Source organism: Pogoniulus pusillus, chromosome 27, assembly GCF_015220805.1.
Source record: "Pogoniulus pusillus isolate bPogPus1 chromosome 27, bPogPus1.pri, whole genome shotgun sequence".
Classification (NCBI taxonomy): Eukaryota; Metazoa; Chordata; class Aves; order Piciformes; family Lybiidae; genus Pogoniulus; species Pogoniulus pusillus.
In genome coordinates, this window is record NC_087290.1 from 17,468,328 (window position 1) to 17,481,986 (window position 13,659).

Sequence of the window (13,659 nt, forward strand, 5' to 3'; positions counted from 1 at the left end):
GTTTGCTTTCTGCTGCTGTGAAGAGTACATGCTTTCTTCTCTTCTTTTGTGTGTCAGATGTACTCTGACATTGGGATAAAAATAGTATCGCTTTAGTCAGCTTATGGGAACTCAAAGCCCAGGGTTATGCTGACCCTTTGCTTACTGATCATGTTTTTATCCTCTGACTGCAACCAGTCTTTTCCTTCAATGGTTTCAGTGAATGTAAACTCCAGCCCCTTGGAGTGTAATGTGTTCTGTGAACTGTAGTAGCAATCTGCTCCAATAATAATTTAAACTCTCTATTAAAGCAGTATAAAAGCTACAGAAAAATGGAGTGGCCATTCTCTCCAAATAAATAGGCACTTTTCATCTGACATGCAGCAGGAGACTTGGGGGGTGACTGATCAGGCACAAGACAGGCAAGTCAGCAATGCAAGAAAGGCAGCTGCTGCTCCACAGTCACACTGAGCTTTCAAATGCAAAGCATAATGCAGTGCACCAGCAAGTCTTCACATGCAACACCGTTGTTGCCACCTAAGTCTGGGAGGTGTGACAAGTCTACTGAGTGTCTCCATTCTCCAGTCAATCTCCTTGACAATTGAAGTAGAATTTAGCATGGGAAGGTCCCTAGAGGCTGAAAAGGGCTGGGTTTACTTCACAGTGCATTTTAAACAGCCAGGAGATGGAAAAGAGTTGGTGTAGAAGGAGGAATTTGGGATGAATGTAACTTCTGAAATCTACAGATTGTCCTCTACTGTAGCTCTTCTCTAGATTCTGTGACTTCTTCCCGGGGTATAGCCCTTGGCAATACCTAGGTGTTGCTTAACACCACCAGATAACGTGCCAAACTTCAGATTCCTTTTTAGTTGACTGTACTGCATGTAGTGAAACACCAAAATAACTGCTCAGCTTAAGGAAGGAGACACAAAGAAATGTTTGTGACCTGAAGTATATGGCTGGTTGTGCAAGGAAAGCACAAATTGTGACATCTGTATCTGTTGCTGGTTTCTTTTTCATTTACAGGAACAGTTTACAGCAATGAGAGACCTATACATGAAAAATGGACAAGGTTTTGCATTAGTATATTCCATCACAGCACAGTCCACATTTAATGATTTACAGGACCTAAGAGAACAGATTCTTCGAGTCAAAGACACTGATGATGTAAGGATCTCCACAGATGTTTAATACTGAGCTTTCATTACAGATGTTGTCGTGTATGCTCCATGGTCAGGTAGCTTCCAGACTTGAAATGACAAATTAGCTAATTGATGCATAGTGCAGGATGGTGACTCTTAAGGCAAACTAGAGAAATTGTAACTTGTTACTTGTCAACATCTGAAGGGGGCCTGCAAAAAAGCTGGGGAGGAACTTTTTAGGCTGTCAGATAGTGACAGGACTGGGGGGAATGGAGCAAAGCTGGAAATGGGGAGATTTCAGACTAAGTGCGAGGAGGAAATTCTTCAGCATGGGAGTGGTGAGAGCCTGGAATGAGGTGGTTATGTCCCATCTCTGGAAGTGTTTAAGGCCAGGCTGGATGGGTCTGTGGACAGCCTGATCTAGGGTAGGGTATCCCTGCCCATGGCAGGGGGTCTGGAACTAGATGATCCTTGTGGTCCTTTCCAACCCTGACTGATTCTGTGGCTGAGAGACCTGGGGCTGTTTAGTCTGGAAAAGAGAAGACTGAGAGAAGATTTAATAGATGCTTATAAGTAGATGAGAGATGGGTGTTAAAAAAGAAGGGGGCAGCCTCTGCTCACTTGTGCAAGTGCAGAGCACTTTTTACAGCATTTCTGAACATGTAAGAGTTTTGTAGTGTGTTCTTCAAAAGACTTCTTGATGCCTTAAATATTTTAAAGCAAAATCTCTTTGGGCCACGCAGATGTGAAATTTGCTCAACTGGCAACATACTGAATCCTCAATCCATTCCCTCCACTGCCCTGCCAAACAGCAGGCAAAAGAATTTGGGGATTTGGAGGTGAAAGCATCACACAACTTTCAACTTCACTTTCAGTTATATCAGACCTTGATTATTCTACAAGCCAGGGCCCTGTAAGGCTTCAGGCAGGGCTTTAGGTGTGCATTACTTTGTGCCTTCCCAAAATGTTAATGGTGTCTTCCCTGGTGTCAATTTGGTTTTTAGGTGCCTATGATTCTGGTTGGCAATAAGTGTGACTTGGAAGATGAAAGAGTTGTGGGAAAGGAACAAGGTCAGAACCTAGCAAGGCAATGGAATAACTGTGCATTCTTAGAGTCTTCTGCAAAATCAAAGATAAATGTTAATGAGGTAAGGTTCATTATCCTGTGGGAGAGGGGTGGGACACTCTGCTGGTAACCAAACCTTCACAGTTTGTCAAGGAAAGCCTAACAATTGCAAATGAAATTCACTGTAATGGACTAAAGTGTACCCAAATTTGAGCTGTTTATACAATTGGGACTTCCTCACGCTGTATTAATTTGAGTATGATTAGTTCTCAAGTTATATGAATTTGGCACAAATACATTACATTTCCAAGTTGAGATGACCTCTGTCAACTTGATGTATTGCTGCACTACTTAGTTTTTAACATGCAGACAGATTTAGGTCCTTAAAATTATTTGATCGAAGTTATTTGGTATTAAATTATTTGAGATGGGAAGAACAAAAACCTCTAAGAGTTTTGTCAAACTGAGCAGCTTTGGAAAAAAATGAAGAGGTGCAAAAGCTTTGGAAAGCTCCTCTACTATTTAGCTACTTATTCAGCAGGAGGTGACTGATGCTACAGGGGAAGGGATCAGTGCTGGGCCCGAGCCTGTTCACTGTCTTAATTGATGACCTGGGCCAGGAGATTGAGTCCTGCATCAGTAAGTTTGCAGATGACACCAAGTTAGGAGCAGCTGTGAATCTGCTGGAGGGTAGGAGAGCCCTGCAGAGGGACCTTGCCAGGCTGGATGGGTGGGCAGAGGCCAATGGGATGAGACTGAACAAGGCCAAGTGCAGGGTTCTGCACTTTGGTCACAACAACCCCAAGCAGCACTACAGGCTGGGGACAGAGTGGCTGAGAGCAGCCAGGCAGAGAGGGAGCTGGGGGTGCTGGGAGAGAGTAGCTGAAGCTTAGGCAGCAGTGCCCAGGTGGGCAGCAGAGGCAATGGCATCCTGGGCTGGCTCAGGAGCAGTGTGGCCAGTAGGACGAGAGAGGTTATTCTGCCTCTGTACTCAGCACTGCTCAGGCCACAGCTTGAGTGCTGTGTCCAGTTCTGGGCCCTTCAATTCAAGGGAGATGTTGAGGTGCTGGAAGGTGTCCAGAGAAGGGAAGCAAGGCTGGGGAGGGGCCTGGAACACAAACCCTATCAGGAGAGGCTGAGGGAGCTGGGGGTGTGCAGCCTGCAGCAGAGGAGGCTCAGGGCAGAGCTCATTGCTGTCTACAGCTACCTGCAGGGAGGCTGTAGCCAGGTGGGGTTGGGCTCTTCTGCCAGGCACCCAGCAACAGAACAAGGGAACAGAGTCTCAAGCTGTGCCAGGGGAGGTCTAGGTTGGATGTCAGGAGGAAGTTGTTGGCAGAGAAAGTGATTGGCATTGGAATGGGCTGCCCAGGGAGGTGGTGGAGACACACTTAGTGCCATGGTCTGGTTGACTGGCTAGGGCTGGGTGCTAGACTGGACTGGATGATCTTGCCGGTCTCTTCCAATCTGGTTGATTCTATTCTAAAAGAGTTTTGGGAGTTGCTCTAGTTCATGCCTTCTTATCCAGTGGGAGTGCCAGCATAAAAGAAAGAAGCAAAAACGTTTAGAAAGAGAAGCTGTGTTAGCATTTACACTTCTGAAACAGCTTGAATTGTATGCTAAACCCTAGAGGTCCTTGCATCTGCTGGAAAACATTGGTGACAGCATCAGTCAAGTTGGAAAGGCCTCTGTGCAAGCCTCACATGGATCCAAAACAGGATGGTGTGGTTAAACCCAGCTGGTTTTCAGAATAAGGAATATGTTTAAGGAGATGGGAATTTCTGGAATCTCTCCAGTGTTTCTTCAATACAACTTAATCAGCTTTAACTATACAAAAGTCATATGTTTAATAAACTCCAACTTCCATCACATGCTGAAAGCTCTTGTTGGAACCTTCGCTGCTTTGCAGACAACGCTCAGGAGACGCAGAGATAATTGGAACAGTGTCAGTTATGAACTAAGCAGATGCTGTTTAATTGTAGTGTGCAGACTTGGCTTAAATTAGCCTTTCAACAAATTCCTGTCCTAATTGGAATTCTGGGAGGCTCAAAGTGAGAGCAACTCTCATACATGAGTTCCTTTTCTAGGAAATGTTACACTTACGTCATGCTGTAGTCCTAGAGAGGCTTCTGAATTCATTCTCTGGACTTCAGTGGGGTGTAAGTAGCTGAAAAAGAGGAGTGTGGTCAGCAGATGGAGGGAGGTTTTCCTGCCCCTCTACTCTGCCCTGGTGAGACCTCACTTGCAATATTGTGTTCAGTTTTGGGCTACTCAGTTCAGGAGGGACAGGCATCTACTGGAGAGAGTCCAATGAATGGCTGCAAAGATGATGAAGGGTTTGGAGCACTGCTTTATGAGGAGAGGGACCTGGGCCTTTTTGGTTTAGTGAAGACTTAGAGGAGATCTAATTATTGTTTATAAATAGATGAGGGCTGGGGGTAAAGAGGGAGGGGAAAAACTCTTCTCAGTTGTGCCTTGGAATAGGACAAGGGGCAATGGATGGAAACAGGCACCTCAAGATGAGGAAGAACTTCTTGGGTGTAAGGGTGACAAAGCCCTGCCACAGGCTGCCCAGAGAGGTTGTGGAGTCTCCTTATCTGGAGCCTTTCCAGCCCTGTCTGGATGTGTTCCTGTGTGACCTGTGCTAGATTCTGTGGTGCTGCTGGGGCGGGGGGGGGGGGTTGGACTGGAAGCTCTCCAGAGGTCCCTTCCAACTCCTAACATCCTGTGTTAGCATGATCTCCTTCAAGTCCAAGAGACCTCTGGTGAATGTGCAGTGTCCTCCAGTTACCATGCAGTTGTGTACTTTAATCTTACTAGAACTTTCTTGACAATAATAACCTTAGAGTGATTTGAGTTACAAGAAAGCTGTGGCCTGATTTTGGACTTCAGTGCCAAACTGCAAAATAATAGCACCTAGCAGTTGATCACTGTGCCATATGAGTGTTCAGACAGATTTGACCCAGAGATTAAATAGCTGCAGATGTGCCATTCCAGTTGGCTTCATTCAAGGTGGAAAACCCTTGGCAGGTGATTAGCAGGAACAGGATAAACCCCAAGGTGTTAAGTCTACAATTGCAACAGTGTGAATTTGCTATCACTAAATGTTTACGGGGGCTCTTGAGTATGTGAGTACATCAAGTGGGAAGATGCAAAGCTTCCTGTTTCCAATAACCAATGGATTTTTGTCTTCTCAGATCTTTTATGACCTTGTGCGACAAATTAACAGAAAAACCCCAGTGCCTGGGAAGGCTCGCAAAAAGTCCTCGTGTCAGCTACTTTAATGCACAGCTGTACTGTAGCTCTGAGCCAGGTAAACCGCTGCAAACCTCTCTGCTCTCTTATGCCTCTGTGTCCTACCTTCGAACTGTGACAGGGAGAGAGCTGGGGCTCTGCAGCCTGCAGAACAGAAGGCTTCCCAAAGACCTTGGGAGTGGCCTTCCGGTATCTGAAGAGGGCTACAGGAGGGCTGGGGAGGGACTGTTGGCAAGGTGTTGTCATGACAGGATGAGGATTAATGGGTTTAAAGTGGCAGAGGGGAGATTGAAACTGGATGTTAGGAAGAAGGAGGTTGAGTCCATCATCAGATGACACCAAGCAGGTGTGTTTCACAGAATTTCATAGAATCAACCAATATCTTTATTGATGATCTGGAGCAGGGGATTGAGTCCAGCATCAGCAAGTTTGCAGGTGACACCAAGCTAGGAGCAGCTGTGGATCTGTCGGAGCATAGGAGAGCCCTGCAGAGGGGCCTTGCCAGGCTGGATGGCTGGGCAGAAGCCAGTGGGATGAGACTGAATGAGGTTAAGTGCAGGGTTCTACACTTTGGCCACAACAGTTAGAATAAACCATTACAGTGTCCTGTGTTCTCCCCCAAGACTTTATAGTCTCTCTTGGAAGACTTCATGGTTACAGCAATTAGCTCTTCCTTTCCCATAACCTACAACACCTCCCTGGAGGTGTTCAAGAAAACACTGGATGAGGCACTTAGTGCCAGGGTCTAGTTGACTGGATGGGGTTGGGGGATAGGTTGGACTGGATGAGCTTGGAGGTCTCTTCCAACCTGGTTGATTCTATGAACAGGCTGCTATACAAAACACTGATGAAAAAAGTCCCAATCCAATGTGATGCAGAACAGCACTGAAAACTTTGGATTATCATAGAAATGTTGATGGTCTCTTTTGCCATTCCAGTCAGAACTACAACTCTAAGCTACACTGTTCACACTGCCACCAAATCATTTTTTCAGGTGTTAAGTTGTTGATAGAGCTCACAATAAATGTGTTCATTCTGATGCTTCAGAACTTTAGCTTCTGGAAACAGTTTGCCTTTTAAAGGCTGGTGGAATAAACTGCCAGAGCTCTGTTATCTGCCTGATGAGGAAAGGCTGAGAGCCCTGGGGCTGCATAGTCTGCAGAGGAGAAGACTTGAGAGGGGATCTAATCAATGGATATAAACAGATGAGGGTTGGGGGTTAGGAAGGAAGGGCCAGGGACAGCCTCTGCTCACTTGTGCCCTGCCATAGGACAAGGGGCAAGGAATGGAAACTGCAGTCCAGAAGTTCCACCTGTACCTGAGGAAGAACTTCTTGACTGTAAGAGTGCCAGAGCCCTGGCACAGGCTGCCCAGAGAGGTTGTGGAGTCTCCTTCTCTGGAGCCTTTCCAGCTCTGTCTGGATGTGTTCTGTGCAACCTGTGCTAGATTCTGTGGTGCTGCTGTGGCAGGGGGGCTGGACTGGGAGATCTGCAGAGGTCCCTTCCAACCCCTAACACATCCTGTGATCTAGAACACAGTGTAAAATACTGCAGTTTGAATAAAAGGTCATTTCCTGCTTTGAACTTCCACATGTATCTGCATGATTGGATGATCTTGGAAGTCTCTTCCAGCCTGTTTGATTCCATGATTTTATGATGTCCTAGGAATACAGCTTGCTTTCCCTGAACTGTGTGGCTGTTTTATAGGCTGTACATTTGGAAGAGAACAGTGAGCACTGTAACACTCCACATATTTGACCCAGAACTATTGGTTACTAGATCAATTTCTTGCTTGTTGGCAGCTGGCTAATGTTCTACAGGACTAAATCCATGCTTTAAGAATGCTGCTGAGGACTCAAGCAAGCTCCAGCCTGCTCTGTAAGCCCTTTTGGAAATTAGTCACCAGACACAAATATCTTCTGCAGCCTTGTTCCTGGGCAGGATGTTTTCCTCTTTCCACCTCCAAGCCTTAGTGTGGGGGAGGTCTGCCCTGCTTGACCTGACACCCTGCAGGTTGCCTGTTCCTCTTCATTCCCTTCCATTTTATCCAACATACAGTGGTTCAGTTGCTTTGGTGCATTACTTTGTCATCTGACAGACCTATTTGATACAGATATGAGAGTCCTGGTAGGACATGGCACTGTCACACGTTGCAGGGGTTTATTAATATTCAGACAGACCCATGTTTAACTTGAGTATCAATATTAAAACTTACTTAACTTGAATCAGTTCAAGGTAACACTGAGAGCTGAGCATGGCAGAAAAGGCTGCTCCATTTCTGTAACAGGGCTTTTGATTCAGGAGCTTTGATCCCACAGACGTTTTGTTTGTTCCTAAAGCCACTGGCACTGTCATACTGCAAGCAAAACTAGTCCCACCCATCAAACACCACTGCCACAGTTCAGTTTGGGTTGCTCCATGTATTCCAGTTCAGTTTTACTCATTGAGAGAGTGTTGCTTGCATGTGTACAGTAGAAATGGGATCAGTAGAGAAGTGACAAGTTGGGGGATTTTCGAAGTACATTTGCTAGGAACTGGCATTGGTCTGATTTAGCTTCCCAGATTAGAGCCCAGAATACCTCGCAGAACAGTACAATAATAGGATGCCTTCCCCTCCCCTTTCTGGAAAGGAAGGGATTAGATGTAGAGAGGAAAAAGGGGTGAAATGCCCAAAGAATAGTCTTGCTTAGATTTGGAAGTTAAAAGAACTTCAATGGTAAGTAAAAGGTATTTAAGGTAAGAGAAGTTATAGAAAGGCATAGAGAAAGGAAACAAGGTACAAAATATATATACAACCAGGCTGATGGCAATGGGTGGAGGCAGGTTCAGGAAGGGATTGTCTCATCATGTGGTAGAGCAGCCATGTGGCAAAAACAGGAGCAGCAGGAACAAGGGTTGTGCTATCAGGCAGGCAGAGAGGCAAAGAGGAAGAGAAACAGGAAGTTCCCTTGTTGTTATAGGGGGTATAAACAGGAAGTGGGAGTGGGCTAACCACTATACCTGGGGGCAGGTTCAGACCACCCCCAGGAGGGTTAACCCTTTACATTACTCTGCCAACTTCTGGTTTCGCTGTTTTAACTAAAGAGCAATGACAAACAGTTACTGCTGCTAGCAGCTCTGCTGCTTTCTGGTTTAGCTGTTTAGAGAGCAGTGACAAACAGTTGTTGCTGCTAGCAGCTCTGCTGCTTTCTGGTTTAGCTGTTTAGAGAGCAGTGACAAACAGTTGTTGCTGCTAGCAGCTCTGCTGCTTTCTGGTTTAGCTGTTTAAAGAGCAGTGACAAACAGTTGTTGCTGCTAGCAGCTCTGCTGCTTTCTGGTTTAGCTGTTTAGAGAGCAGTGACAAACAGTTGCTGCTGCTAGCAGCTCTGCTGCTTTCTGGTTTAGCTGTTTAAAGAGCAGTGACAAACAGTTGTTGCTGCTAGCAGCTCTGCTGCTTTCTGGTTTAGCTGTTTAAAGAGCAGTGACAAACAGTTGTTGCTGCTAGCAGCTCTGCTGCTTTCTGGTTTAGCTGTTTAGAGAGCAGTGACAAACAGTTGTTGCTGCTAGCAGCTCTGCTACTTTCTGGTTTAGCTGTTTTAACTAAAGAGCAATGGCAAACAGTTGCTGCTAGCAGCTCTGCTATTTTCTGCTTTAGCTGTTTTAACTACAGAGCCATGACAAAGAGTTGCTGCCTCTACTAACCTTGTTTTGTTGTTACAGGTCTGAAGAACTGTTGCCCAATTCAACAGTGCCAGCATTCCAACTTTATTAAACCTACCAACATCTTAAATGGACTTTCCTGTGGTGGTACCCTTTAAGAAACGGATGAAAGCTACTACATCAGTTTGCACATTCTAATCACTTTCCAGTGTCATGAGAGATTTTTACTTATAAATATTCTAAGTGTATGCAACTGGTCAAACCAGAGCCTACATCCAGTATTACCGATAAGAGACATTGTTCATCCACCCATGTTGTACCTGTATGAAAACTGTGTACTGTATACTTCACAACAACACCCCCCCACTTTCTATTGGAGAGTACAATAATGTAAATCCTAAAACAAAAAAAGAGAAAAAAAAAAAGCACCACTATTTTAGCATAATAAAAGAAAGTCCAAAGAGCTCCTATATAGACTACTCCAGATAACTTTTGCTTCATCGGTATTTGTAGCTTACTGTTAACTTTTTTAAGAGGAAAAGACAGGATCATCATCGTCGTCATCGTCATGGTATTGTACAAAACAAAAAGCTTTGAGTAACACAACAAGCTCTATAGTTTTTTAATTTGAGGAGGAAAATAAAAACCAGTCAAAAAAGAACAGCAAACAAACCACAAAACAAAACCTGTGGAGACAGTGAATCTAATCTCGAAGAGTCCTTTTGGGTTCTAATGGCTGACTTAACAAAGACATGGCCTTGAATATCTGTTGGGAAGGAAATGTCCAGACTTTTCAACCTTTTCCTTGTATCTTTCCTTTTCCTTGTTTACATAGGGAACAATGTTTATAGTTGTGTGTACAGTGGGGGTCTACAACAAGAAGTGTATATTTTAAAAGGATTTTTTAATGATTTAACAATTTTTTTGTAAATCATTTCTTTCAGGCTTCTGCAGCTGTAGATTCTCACTGTGAATTCCCTTGCTTGCTCATGCATTTAAGTGTATTTGCAATACCAAATATACAGGTTTAGTACTTTTTTGCCTGTTAGTGATTGTTTTACATGTGTAACGTTTTGGTTGAGATGTTAAATGGTGGAAGAGTACTGTGGATGTGAATGTGGGAAGTAATTTTTAATCATGTGTAATTGGTCACAGGGCCTAAGTTGCAGTAATTAACTTTTTGCTGATTTATTTAACAATGCCTTGTTGCTTTGTATGCATTAACGTTTGGGTGTAAAGATTGTGTGTATATCCAACAGGGAGCCACAGTATTTAAATTGACCAACCTAATGTTACAACTGCTTTGAGGTGGCCAAATGTAAACTAAAAAGCCTTAATTAAAGTGGTGCAATTTTGTATGACTTAGCATCAGTAGTTCAATAAATTTGGATTGCCATGCAAGGGCTTGCATTACAGTTATATACTACTTGAATGTTTTGTGTTTTGGTAGTGCTAGTAAATAATGGGGTTTAAATCCTCCACAGTGCAGAGTCATACCTTTTTTAGGGTGAAAAGGACCCCTGCTGACTTTTGTCCTCTGACAAACACATGCTGTAGATATTTCTTCTGCTGGTATCCCATGTACTGGGGTGAATTTCTGACTGACTGAAATTCACAGGCTGTGGCACCTCTGGCAAACCAAGCAGGGCTCTTAGTGATATTGCAAGCCAGTGATGGTCTAGTTGACTGCTTAGGGCTGGGTGCTAGGTTGGACTGGGTGAGCTTGGAGGTGTCTTCCAACCTGCTTGATTCTATGATTCTATGTTAGGGGTTGGAAGGGACCCAAGGAGATAGAATCATAGAATCAACCAGGTAGGAAGACACTTCCAAGCTCATCCAGTCCAACCTAGCACCCAGCCCTATGCAGTCAACCAGACCATGGCACTAAATGCCTCATCCAGTTTTCTCTTGAACACCTCCAGGGATGGTGCCTCCATGCAGCCCATTCCAATGCCAATCGCTCTCTCGGACAACAACTTCCTCCTAACATCCAGCCTATACTTCCCCTGGCACAGTTTGAGACTGTGTCCCCTTGTTCTGTTGCTGATTGTCTGGCAGAAGAGGCCAACCCCACCTGGCTACAACCTCCCTTCAGGTAGTTGTAGACAGCAATGAGGTGAGCCCTGAGCCTCTTCTGCAGGCTGCACACCCCCAGCTCCCTCAGCCTCTGCTCGTAGAGTTTGTGTTCCAGACCCCTCACCAGCCTTGTTGCCCTTCTCTGGACACCTTCCAGCACCTCAACATCTCTCTTGAATTGAGGGGCCCAGAACTGCACATCGAGTCCAACCCCCCTGCCAGAGCAGGACAATGCTATCTAACACAGATCACACAGGAACACATCCAGACAGGCCTTGAAAGTCTCCAGAGAAGGAGACTCCATAACCTCTCTGGGTACCTTTACAGTAAAGAAGTTCCCCCTGTAAGGATCACACATTTGTACTCTAAGGGAGTGACTAACAGACAAAGGTCTTCTCTGCAAAGCTCAGTCTAGCAGTGGCTGTCTGGGGAATTTGAAAATACATTCCCTGCTAATTTCCTTCTTCCCAGGAAGAATTCATTGCTAAAATTAACTTCATGTACTAAAATGGGGGGGAAAAATCCCCTAGGAAAAAAAAAAAAGATTTTTCTGCAGGCTTAAACCATCTTTGTTTGGTTTCAGGCAAATGTGCAGAAGAACATTCTGGCAGTGCTGAGGGTAGAGTTTTGCAGGCTTTAAATATCTGTGAACACTGTTGGACTACAAAGAGGAATGTGTGGACTGTAGATGATTTCCTGATCTTGGCTGTGCTGCTGAAAATTGATGTCACACCCAAATACTTGGTGCCTCCTGTTTCTCTGGCACAAAGTTATCAGAGCTGCTTCTAATCCATTCCTGCAAATTCAATCAGATTAGGTTAGCTAATACCAGTAAGCTTGGAAATCAGTTTATGTTGCCCACAGTGAATGGAGGAGCCCAGCTGATCCTTCCTGCTGGTAACTTCATCACTCATCACCATTGCCTGATGGAGGGAATACATTCTTGCATTGTGCAGTCAGAGTTAAGGCTGAAACTCCTTTTCATTTCTCACTGGAAACTAAAATGTGTGGTGGTCAATCCCCAAAAATACCTTTTGGCCTCCTGACTGGTCCCCAGAGCAGATGAGACTGGAGCTCTAGGGTTTTTTTCACTAGGTACCTTCCTCCCTGAAGCTGATCAGTAGTTTTTATCCCCTTCACTTTCAGCCTCCAGTTATTCAGCTCTTCTAACTCCTTAATGTCCTAGTTGTCCTTTTGTTGGTCATGTTTTTAATGTGTTCCTTCTCCAGGCAGCTGTACAGGTGCCATTTGGTGGGAGGGAAAGGAAATTCTTTGGTAGCCTCTGAGCAGAGACTGTGAGTGTCCAGCCAAAGAGTACTGACTGCTGGGAGCATCAGGCTGGGATTGGAAATGCTGTGGCAAGCAGGAGCAGGGAGGGGATTGTCCCTTTGGGCTCTGCTCTGGTGAGGCCACACCTCGAGTATTGTGTTTGGTTTTGGGCACCTCAATACAAGAGAGGTGCTGGAGCCAGTGCAGAGGAGGGTAAGGAAGCTGAGGAAGGGCCTGGAGAATAAATCTGAGGAGAGAATGAAGGAGCTGGGGATGGGAGGAGGCTGAGGGCAGAGCTCATGGCTGTCTGCAGCTACCTGAAAGGAGGTTGTGGAGAGGTTGGTGCTGGTCTCTGCTCACAGGTAATTGGAGACAGAACAAGGGGGAATGGCCTCAAGCTGAGGCTGGGAAGGTTTAGACTGGACATTAGGAAACATTTTTTCCTGGCAAGAGTGGTCAGGCATTGGAATGAGCTGCCCAGGGAGGTGGTGGAGTCCCCCACCCTGTGATGTGTTTCAGAGTGGTTTGGCTGTTGGTGCTTGGGGCTATGGTTTTAAGGTGAATCTTGTAGAGTAGGGTTCTAGGTTGGACTTGGTGCTCCTGAGGGGCTTTGCCAACCTGCATGGTGCTGTGACTGTGAAATTACAGAAGCATTCTGGATCCCTCTGTGGAATAGTAAATGTACAGTACTTTGGTGTTAGAGGTAGTCAGTTTGGTCGATCTCCAGACTTTAGCACCTCTAGATTGTGCTAAAGAAGTGAAGTACACTCTCCCCCAGCCACCTACTTCTAGAATTTCAGCCAAATGTGTAAAGCCAACACCTGGTAACCCAGGTAGTACCTAAACCCCAGTTTTCCTCCTTGAAAACTTAGGCAGGCTTCCAGGGAGCAGTGCCCTGGTTGTTGAAGGGAAGCTGCCGAAGGAACAATGGACATGATACATAAGGAAAAGCACTGAGAGAGTTGTCTTTGTGTCTTACCTGCAGCATAAGCAGCTGCACCTGCTGAGGAAGTGAACACCCAGTTCCCCACAGGAATTGGAACTATGTAAGCAGTTCCTAGCTCTAGAAAAGAATCCTCTGCTCAAGTGTTTGTAAGGAACTTCTACCTATCATCAGGAGTAACTGCTTTGCGTACCAACGCTTGGGAGGTTCACACACTGAGCCACTTGTACAGAAGCAGAACACTTCTCATAAAGCTTTGGATGAAAACATGCCTAAGGCTTATTTTTGGACAAC

General features: G+C 45.2%; 1 protein-coding gene across 1 annotated transcript in view; it reads left to right on the top strand.

Moving 5' to 3' along the window:
• The window catches only part of RAP1B (RAP1B, member of RAS oncogene family), a 37,883-nt gene extending 27,387 nt beyond the window's left edge, over positions 1–10,496 (top strand). The window contains exons 5-8 of the mRNA XM_064166576.1: positions 1,006–1,146; positions 2,126–2,269; positions 5,382–5,497; positions 9,138–10,496. Of these exons, the coding sequence (XP_064022646.1) occupies positions 1,006–1,146; positions 2,126–2,269; positions 5,382–5,468 (372 nt within the window). The 3' untranslated portion in view covers positions 5,469–5,497; positions 9,138–10,496. The remainder of the gene's footprint in view (positions 1–1,005; positions 1,147–2,125; positions 2,270–5,381; positions 5,498–9,137) is intronic.
• The last annotated feature ends 3,163 nt before the right edge of the window (positions 10,497–13,659 follow it).